General features: G+C 34.5%; 1 protein-coding gene across 8 annotated transcripts in view; it reads right to left on the bottom strand.

Moving 5' to 3' along the window:
• The window catches only part of LOC120631343 (protein sprint), a 283580-nt gene continuing 273285 nt past the window's right edge, over nucleotides 1–10295 (bottom strand). For 7 of the 8 annotated variants that reach the window (XM_039900843.1, XM_039900842.1, XM_039900839.1 and 4 more), the window contains 14 exons: nucleotides 9824–10212; nucleotides 9547–9685; nucleotides 9292–9447; nucleotides 8844–8970; nucleotides 8641–8755; nucleotides 8159–8254; nucleotides 7775–7868; nucleotides 5655–5821; nucleotides 3614–3718; nucleotides 3115–3300; nucleotides 2347–2478; nucleotides 1727–1954; nucleotides 970–1183; nucleotides 1–550 (listed from right to left, as the gene is read on the bottom strand). In XM_039900843.1, coding sequence (XP_039756777.1) covers nucleotides 417–550; nucleotides 970–1183; nucleotides 1727–1954; nucleotides 2347–2478; nucleotides 3115–3300; nucleotides 3614–3718; nucleotides 5655–5821; nucleotides 7775–7868; nucleotides 8159–8254; nucleotides 8641–8755; nucleotides 8844–8970; nucleotides 9292–9447; nucleotides 9547–9685; nucleotides 9824–10212 — 2282 coding nt within the window. In that variant the 3' untranslated portion in view covers nucleotides 1–416. The remainder of the gene's footprint in view (nucleotides 551–969; nucleotides 1184–1726; nucleotides 1955–2346; nucleotides 2479–3114; nucleotides 3301–3613; nucleotides 3719–5654; nucleotides 5822–7774; nucleotides 7869–8158; nucleotides 8255–8640; nucleotides 8756–8843; nucleotides 8971–9291; nucleotides 9448–9546; nucleotides 9686–9823; nucleotides 10213–10295) is intronic. The other variant, XM_039900841.1, reaches the window with a different exon arrangement.

Genomic DNA, 10295 nt, shown 5'->3' with positions numbered 1-10295 from the left:
TTGTTTTTTGCGCAATTGAAAATGACTTTCAAGTAAGCAGGCTAAAGTGCAAGTCTAGATGATTCAAAGAAGAAATGTATAGAAGAGGTACAAAATAATTCATTTCTCATTTGCTATGTAATCGTTTGACATTCATATTATATTGGTTAGCATATAGCAAGGCTTTAAAAATACTGCCCAGTCGCAATGTTCTTATACAAACTAATATAACGTTACCTTACACAGTGGGTAATATCATATAAAATATCACTTTATCGTTCAGATGACAAAAATATAGCTATATTGAGTCCAATATTATTTGTTGGTTACGTTATGAGCGTAAAAAAGACATTTGTTACATGAATTATTATTCCATTCAACTTTGTTTCGTCATTTTCTTTATACGTGAGATTTCTGATTTGACATACAATTGTCTATTAAGGGTAAGATAACAGGGCCTGCTGGGGCCATGCGATTTTGGCATCTATCCTCTTATACGCCAGTATAAAATTCTGGCCGCTTTTCTCTGACATCACTTCTTGTGGACAGTCATTCTCGTTCAACATCGTTTCTGTGGAAAGAAAACAAAATTTGGAATTCAATTTATATCATATAAAAATAGTTCTATGACAAGCTACTTGTGCCAGAAGAAAGCATAGGGTTTACGTTGATTGTATTTATACTTAAAAATTAAAAAAAGGATATGGTAAGGAAATTATTGCTATATCAATATTATATCAATTATCCAGCCTGTTAATATCCTTTTGCTGAGCACAGGGAAGTCTCGAATAGAGGAGGGAAGCTGTTCCTAGTAGTGCTTAACTGCAATTCAAAATGGGCTTATATAAAGGCATATCATAGCCTCATAGGTGAGTTACAATAACCGGGAAAACAGCGTTACTAATTAATCTAAATATTCCGTGTTTCACAGCACAACCGTTCTGAGGTGAGTTACAAACAATGCTACAAAAAATTATGAGATTTACGAACCTTGTCCGTCATGCAGAGCAAACAACGCGTAATCTTGCGGATTGGTAATGGCCGCTGCATGTGCGAGAGCTCGGCAAAGATCTCTCGCCCTTGCTCCAGGTCGACACGGAAGCGCAACCCGTCGTATGGATCCACGACACTCGTCTGGTAGCGCGACCCGAACAACAGCCACACCGCAACCTTCACGGTTAGATTCCGCTGAACCTCGTCGCCACTGATGAAAAAATTATATTTCATCAACCGAATTAAATGTGACCAGCATTTTGCAATAGGTAGAATTGGAGTTTATAGGAATATCAATAAAAAAGATTTTAAAACAAATTGATTAGTTATTACACTGTTATTTGTTGTGCAGGTATGTAAAATGTTAGTTACAAAATATTATTTTATGCCTTTTTACGAATTCGTATATAGGACTCTATACCTAAAGGTAAAACAGTACCTAAATGTAAAAAAAACTTTTTTTTAAAGATTTGTGCTGAAGATTTAATTCCGTTCATTTTACACAATTTTTTTTATCCGGTTATAAAACCAAAAACCGAAATGGATAAAATACTTTGCATCTTGCAAGAAGGTCCAGTCTTCGGTTAAAAAAATAAAATAAAGTAAATATTCCAGTACCTTAGGATCACCAAGATATACCGACAGATATGTCGTCTGATCCGCCCCATCCGCTTCGCAACCTATTTGATCCGATGATCTTGTTTTATAGGAGTCCTAACTATTTAGGGACCACGTTTCGAAGAAAATCACTTACAGGAGTAGTACTGTCAGGTCCTGGATCCGGAGCTAATCTCTTCAAAACTGCTACAGCGGAGAAGAGCGCAGTCAAGTAATATCCACCTTCGCCAGCTAGCAAAGCTGCTGGTAACAGTCCCGCCATTAATTCCGCTTCTAACTCCGCGCATACAAGTCGACACCTTGCCACTGTCCATGCAAGCACTGGGAGGAGATCGTCAGCCCCAAGAGTACGTTCGCCACGAATCTAAGTAGAAAAGCAAAGACTATTTAGACAAGTATTCACACTTTTCTTATAATAAAGAACTGTCGATTTATAACAAGCATTAACGTGGAGTCACGGAGTACAGCCAGTTAAGCATGATTATTGTTTACACCTTGTGACGGTAACATAAAGAGAGTAATATGAAACACAAAGAACATATGGTTTCTAATTCTGCAGTAGGCAAATATAGTCCTGACCTTCGTTGGTTCCTTAATAGCGGGCCATAAGTTAGTGTTATAAAGATACAACAAAAATATTTTTCAGTGATCATTATTGAGATACGCGAGTGAAAACAGCAAGAAACAAAAATTCTAAATAAAACATTTGCTTATTTATGCTAATATGAGACACCCAAATCTTATATAATTACTTACCGCATTGAACATTACTGATATAGCAGCGAGAAGATTTTCAAGTTTGTTCAACGGGGAATCTGCTTCTTGCATTTTCAGAAAATGCTTTGAGATCACAGCTAATACCGCTGATGATGGTACTTTTGTTGATTCCTGTTAAAAATCCAGCTTTTTATTATTTCTACATTTATGGTTACCTAGACGATATACATTTTCTGTCGTGTAAGTTTTCTAATTTATTTGATCATCTTTAATGTTACGAGTGCTATCAAAGCTGCAAGATAATTAAATAAAATATGTTAGAACATTATTAGTTATTTATTTAAATTAAGTACCACGGTTAATTTATAGATCTTAATATATTACAAGAACTTTAAAAAGATGTAGTTAGAAAAGAAAACATCTTCGGGTCTAACATTTTGGACATTATTGTATTAACTTATTCATCAATCGCCCAATACCCAGAGCAGAGGTCTCCTCTCAGATCTCAGAATGAGAATGAGATTGGTAGACATTACATACCTTCAAGAACATTATGTAAAATGTCAGGCATGCAGGTCCTCGTGATATTTTCCTTCGCCGATATAACATGTGATATTTAATTTCTCAAATTAAATAAACACTACTACTAAAAATTAAAGGTGCGTGAAACGCGGTCCCCCCGAAGTCTCACCCACTGAGCTATCATTTTGTTTCCAGCACTTCACGGGCAGGCGTATAAATACCACGACCTAAAAAGCTAGTGAATTTAGACTTGTACTGTAAAATTAGATTAAATTATCAACAAACCTTAATTCCTAATTGTAAAGGTGTGGCGTGTTGTGCTCTTTCTATCGCTGCATGCAACTGTCGAACATCAGCCGAATGCCAGGAAGCTAATAAGGTATAGAGCTTCGATCTTAACGGCCTTACTACCAGTCTATGCATAACACCTTCTAATATCGCATCGATATTTAGGAATTCCGTTGGCTTTAGCTGAAACAAAAAATTTATTTCTATATTTTTTGTTAAAGTATTTCAAAATGGACCTTATTAGATTATGGCAGTGTCTCAGATAGTATATTTTTCGCACGGCTTTTAACTTATATTCTTTCTTTTTAACCTTAAACTTGAAAGCTGATAAGTATTTAGTAAGGTACTATATAATTTATATTTAAATCTTCGAATTTATTTAAAAAAAAACTTAATCTCGTCGTAAGTTACAGTTACAGATTTTATTTGCAACAACGTAAAATTTAGAGGTACATGATAAATTTACTTCAATGAGATTGTTAAATATTTTTAGTACCTTTAGTCTCTCTTTTTCTACTTCTTTTTCAAACTCCCTCTCTCCGTGTTTTACTAGATAATTCTTCATTCCTGACATGAATTGCCTCATGTTTCTCATCATGACCTGTAATTACAATCATCAATTCAATAATGTAATCGAAACGGATGCTAAAACATATTTATTGTTACAGAACAATTATTATATTTAGATAAACATTGCTATAAGTTCTAATACATTTAGAACTAGCACAGAACTTTATCAGTCCATTTAAGTTTCCGGTATGACACAGCATTGTCTGAATACGTTATATTCACTAGAAAATTCTAAGATATATTCAATAATATACCATCATAACATAATCAAAGTGAAAGAATCTTTACCTTAGACATACAGATTACAAAAAAAACGGTACAAGACCGTGCCACTTGTGGAGAACACCTACGCCTGTCAGTGGTCGTCTACCCGTTGTGAGATTATGATGGAGAAATAATTCAATCAAAATTTAGTAGTTACAATAAAATACTTAGGCCAATTTTATTTTTTATTTTTTTATTAAAAGATAGGGCAGCGCTTGACGACAATCATGCCCGTTAGAAAGCAATGATGAGGTCTAAGTTGAAGCACACTTGCCTTGAAAAAGCTTATTCACTATAGCCTTGAAGGTAGTCAAATTATACGTGGCAGGAAACACAGTTGCCGGGAGGGCGTTCCACATCTTAGCGGTATGTATCATTATTAGATAATATAGAACCATTAATTCGTGATTATTTCTATAATTTAGACGACAGTGGAGACGATAACAAATTTGCGTTATGGTTAGGTTTGTCAAAGTAAATGTTCTCACAAAATATCTTACTAATGTCACTAGATTAAACCGTTAAGAGTCACGAGACGACTAGACTATTGTTTGACGTAACGATGCGCACTCAAGTCTAGCAAAGTAGGTAATACAAAGAGGAACCTATCAAATTCGATTGCATGGGATATAGGGCCACTTGAATTGATATCCAGCCACTTAAGATATTATAACTACTTCAAAGCATTATATTTTTTTATTATGTAAGTTTGTTACTATGCTTTTATGAAAATGCAAAAAGTTGGTCTGTACATTTGTTTGTTCGTGGCGAGTATTACCCTTAAACCATATTAAGGGTTTATATAAATATTTGAGCTGGTAGAAAATAGGAACGATCAAAAATAGCTTTAATAATTCTAATGGTTTCTTTATTTTGTAATAGAATTAAAAACATTATGAAAAAGGACAGGAAAAATTATCTTTATATGTTACTAACATTAGTAGTAATTTACTTGTTAAATGATTTAAATCGTAAACAATATGTAAATAAAATATATAGTTATGTTTTTGTTGATGCTACTGCACGTGAATGCCTGTTTGCCCTTTGATTAGGGCTACTTATATACACATTTGTAGCATGAATGATCTCATTAGATTGGAGACACGTGCTAATAGCGTGCCGATATCGTGGACGCAATGTAAACACAAAGCTTGCTTTAGTACCTACATCATAAAGTGGTAAAAACCAGTTATAGATTATCCATAGTAATAAATGATTTTACTATTGTTGTAGATAATAACATTAAAGGTAAAGAAATAATCCAAGAGGTAGTTAGTGCCTCGCTAATAAGTCCACGTCAGAATATACGTAAGCAGAAATACTGACCGTTATACATGATAGTTTTTAGAAATAAAATAGCTTTCTTTAAAGCTAAAGCTCGCCAGGAAACTACTTCCATGCTTATTTTAGCCGCCAAGCAACATTGCTGTGTTCCACTCTAAAGTATGTGGTTGGCGGTGAAATTACATGCTCGTAATGCTAAGCGCGTACGACTCAGGAAAGGGCAGCACTTTTTAGGGCGTGGTCCTTCCATACCCTGCGAAGGGTTGCTCCGTTTGTAGGCGATAGTTTTCTATATATCATCAGATGACCCATCTGCTTGGTCAGTTAATCATAACTATTAAAACTGGTAGGCTATCGTATTTATTAGATACGATTTATTTCACGAGTAGTGCTGATAACTGGCATAAATTGACACTTACCTGAGGACATGTTTCTTTAGAATCTAGTGTGCAAGCGATGAAGTTGTCGACATTTTGCGCGAAGGTTGTGCTCTTGTCTTGCGCTAGGTGTAAAGCGTAGGCTCGCAAAGCTGCGCCTGCGCCACGGGAAGTTCTCCCACCGCGTAAAGCACGCACACGTCCAGCTGCTACTTGGACAGGAAAATTGGATAAAATATATTATCAAACTTAATTCTAAGAGGATATCACGGAAAACATGATACAACTTGGGGAAAGACCCGGTCAATCACCCAAAAACCCATTATCTTTTTTCATTACTAATTGTATTATGCTCATAATATTTTAGGCCAAACTAAAAACATTGAAAACGGTTCAAAAATTTAAGGCAAATTAAATATTTGAATAAGCGATCGTCAATACTGCTTACTTAAAAACAATAAAAAGTTCAACATTCTAAATTAAACATCTTGCGCGTCTTGTGGTTTCTATAATAATAAAATATTATATGCCTACTATACTACCTACAGTTACTCAACTCTTGAGTTAACTCAATGTTATATAAAAAAGTTATTAGTTAGAGTTAGAGCATTAGTAACTCTATGTAAGTACTTTTAAATTATATAAAAAAAATCTGTGTTCAGAATTTTAAAGAAAATAAATTAATGTACCGCATAAATAAAAGTATCATGTAGTTTCATTCCATTAGAAAATAATATAAAGGAATCATTACCTACACAAATAGGAATTTGTGATATCGAAATCTTGATCTTCAAGATCGACAATCGATCCATCTTTCACATTACACAGACATTTCATTATGCTGTTGCAGAAGCGTTTCCATAATTTGGAAATGGCACTCAAGGCACGACGGAAAGGGTTTTGATACGGGGGTTTAATTATTTCATCCTTTTCATGATTCAGTTCATTGCAATGACAAGCTGGTGGCTTAGCAACAACTAAAGCTTGTTTTTTGTTTGCACTTTGCTCCGCCATTTTTTTGCACAAATTACTTAACGCCTCTGCTTTAGACAAATGCTGTTGGAATCTTGGCTCCATTAATTTTTCACGAGTGACAAACACCCATTCACTTTGAAAAATGTATTCGTTTAGAGAATCACAATAAAAATTTTTGATCGTCGTTAACGCAAATACTCCCTCCGCTCCCGGTTGAGACACCTCCACAATTTGTGGCACTGATGACTGCTCAACTTTCACAGAATCCAAGTTTTTCGTCTTTATCGAAGACTTGCCCGATTCTTGTTCAGACTGTTTCACGAACTTTCCTAGGAACAACCTTTTGAACCACCTCATGTCCAATCACTTTGCGGTTGCGTCCCGCTTGCACGAAAGATTTAAAGCGATGATTTCTCATTCAAACAATGTTAGACGCGATACGAACACGAGCTTCGGCGAGCGACTGCAAGCTCGTAGTAATAGTGAGAAGAAACATGGCACGCGCAGACCTTTAGCCTTTAACCATAATTAATTATTTACTGAGCTAATGTAGTCACTGATAAGAGATGTGCGCTGCGGCCTCATTATTCGTGTACTGAGTTTATAATTGATTTCAATAATGGTGCGTAATGAATCATAAATCTTTATCTATACCGCCTGCTTAGTGCGCGAATGTATATGATCGAATTGAGATTATATCGCTATGATATAATTGTATAGTTAGAGGTATTTAATGTTTACTACCTATTTTTATACTTTCACCAGTATCAGCCGGTGTATTAAATCAGACTCATACTAGATTATAAGTTATCGTTTGGGTCAAAGTTCCTAGACAGATCACAAATGTATAATTAACTGGCCATTGTCTATTAAAGTATTAAATGTGGCGTAGTATGATAATGTTACTGTAGTACCTACCTACTAACTATTTAGTATTATTAAAGTGACTACAATGTACACAAAGAAAGGGATACACGTGGAGTGATTACTATTATTAAACAAATATTTAATAGGTACTCAGCAACACACATTCTACATGTCTTAAAAGGCACGGGTTTTCAGGCAGTGACATTGCCGTATTTTATCTCCTTACATAATGTTATGTTATTAGTAAAGTAAATATTGATTTTGTAAACCGTCATTCTTACAGACTGGTTATTTTCTTGAATTTATAGTTGTAGTATTACCTAGTAGAGGATCCAGTCGATCTCTAAAACTTTTTGCCCGCATTGTCCCGTTCCCTCGCCGTGGTATAGGGGACTCCCACTCGCATGGTTCATCCTGATAATAAAAAAAAAGTGTTCTTTAAGCATTAAAGAAAGCAAACAACTTATAAACTAACGCAATGTCTAAGGGCGGCCTTATGATTGGTAGTGATGCACTTTTGATAAATAAATTAGTAAAAATTATTTTTTCTAAATTTTTCTTGAGGTTTGCAATGATAACTATAGAATATAATCAAGTAATTCTGACAAGAAATCAGTATATATATCGATTCTTCTTTTATCTCTATATTTTTAATAATAGCCGGGAAATCAGAAGATATGGTAAGGAGTGATATATTGACTTACTGCTTCATAACAAAGCTGGTTGGATGAAGGTGGTATGAGTCCATCCCATTGAGTACTATCCCATGGTTCTGAGAACACTGTGCCATCATCACTAGCCTGTAAAAGTTTTAAACTTGTATTAGGTTCATTATATTTTCAAAAATATTGCTGCTTTTAAGATCATTGTAAAAACTAGAAGTATTTCGAAATGAGCTAATAAGAAACTCTAATTTAATAAGTCTTATCATAAACATTCCTATCTCATCCCTAATTCCAATGCCAAGTCCAATTTTTTGTCCTGAGGATACTCTGAATTCGGAGCAAAGCATCCGTTAAGAGCATTGCGTAAGATTTGTCCGGTGGATTAAAAAGATTTAGAAACTATGAACTTCAGCGTACGGATTCTGCTGCTTTACGCGCCTATAGCGAATTAGGCTTAGTTTTTATTAGCCAACTTTTTAGCCATCTCTATTTCAGTCGATAGATTAATAGTATATTCATACTTGTTCAGATAGTGGTCTCAGATCATGTACATTATCATAACAGGATGCTCGCGGTGGAGAACGTGTTTCTTCTGGAAGCGCAACTGGCTCAGCATTAAGACGTAATTCGGGAAATCTTAAAAAGAAGAACAAAAAAATAAAAAGTTTATTAGACTGCATTTCTGAGAATCTTATTTTTGATTGTAAACTTTTTAATATTTTACCTTTGTGCAATAACCTGGTGAACGGTAAAATGATGCACCCCATCATCGACGCCGCTAAGCCGACTTTCTTGCTCTGCAAGTGAGGGGAATGTGCCGTTTTCACTGTTTGAGCACTCATCATTTTTGTCTGTAAAAATGTATGTGTTACATTAGTCAATGTAATTAGTACTTCTTAATAGGTTTATCAAGAAATACTTAGTATAGTTATATAATAATACTTAGTAGTGAGAGAATATTATGGTAAAGTAAAAAAAAAAATCGGTTCGGCAATTTTCTAAAAGCAATCTCTATTTTATGTATCAAATCTGTATCTAGTAAGGAAGAATCTCAACATAATTTCTACATAAGCCCTTTATTGTAATCCTAATTATACAAGTAACAAGGTTTTTAAGTTCATTAAAATATCTTGTAGCCCTAAGTTCATTAAATATGTAATAATGAAACTCACTTATAAACTGCCAACTTGAGTCCACCGCCCAGGTCTGCTCATTTTTACCAGTAGGTGGTTTAACTGCTACCCGTGGCGGTTCTACTGGTTTCATTTTTGGTTTTCCCCTGAGTGACACTAGGTTGTCAACTGATGTTGACGTGTTCGGGGATGATGCTATAGAAAATACATTATGCATTAAATTTAGTTATGATATGATAAGCATATTTATAATTATATCTAAACAAAGTCAATTCGATTATTTTGCAAACTTACGCGATAGTTCTTCAATACTGTGCATATCGCGAAGTGGGTAGTAAGGATGATTCTGACTTGGTGGTTCTGAATATCGTTGAGAGAGATTCATGACACCCGCTCTTAAAAGTTTACGTCGTTGTACTGGTGGCAGAGCGGCCTAAAAATAGATTAAAATAATTTCATATTCTAAAACATTCACCCGAAAATATATCCCAGGGTAAAATAAATAAATACTCAGAAATTATAGTCTTGACCACATTTAATGTTGTTAAATCTCTTTGTTTGATTTACTTACTTCTTTTATAGCATCGACCGGGTCAGCATAAAAAGGACTGCCAGCGTGGTCCTTTTCAGAGTCTTTTCCTCTCGTGCATTCATCTTCTAACTTAACCGTTTCCATACTTTCAATATTACTATGACTCTCTCTTAATTTCAACGCAGCTTCGATTTCTTCAGTGAATTTCTTATTCATATTCATTACAATATTAAGTTTGTCTGGTCTTTTTGGCACGATTTCTCCTTTGCTGTTTGTCGTCGCTATAATTTCATTGGAGCCGTTAAAACTTTTCTTGAGGGAAATGTCTGAGAGATTTTGCTTTTCACTAAGACTTTCACTTGAATTGAGTATTATCATGTTTTCTTTTTCTAAGATAGATTGTGTGCTTTTGGCTGTATTTAATTTAGCTATTAAACAAAAACGAAGATAAATAATAAAAAAACCAAAAAAAAAAAAAAAAAATCTTTTCAGTTATTTTTTGAAAGTTTTT

The sequence above is a fragment of the Pararge aegeria genome, chromosome 18 (genome assembly GCF_905163445.1).
Source record: "Pararge aegeria chromosome 18, ilParAegt1.1, whole genome shotgun sequence".
Taxonomy (NCBI): Eukaryota; Metazoa; Arthropoda; class Insecta; order Lepidoptera; family Nymphalidae; genus Pararge; species Pararge aegeria.
The sequence above is the reverse complement of the archived record's forward strand: the minus strand, read 5'-3'. Positions and strand labels throughout refer to the sequence as shown.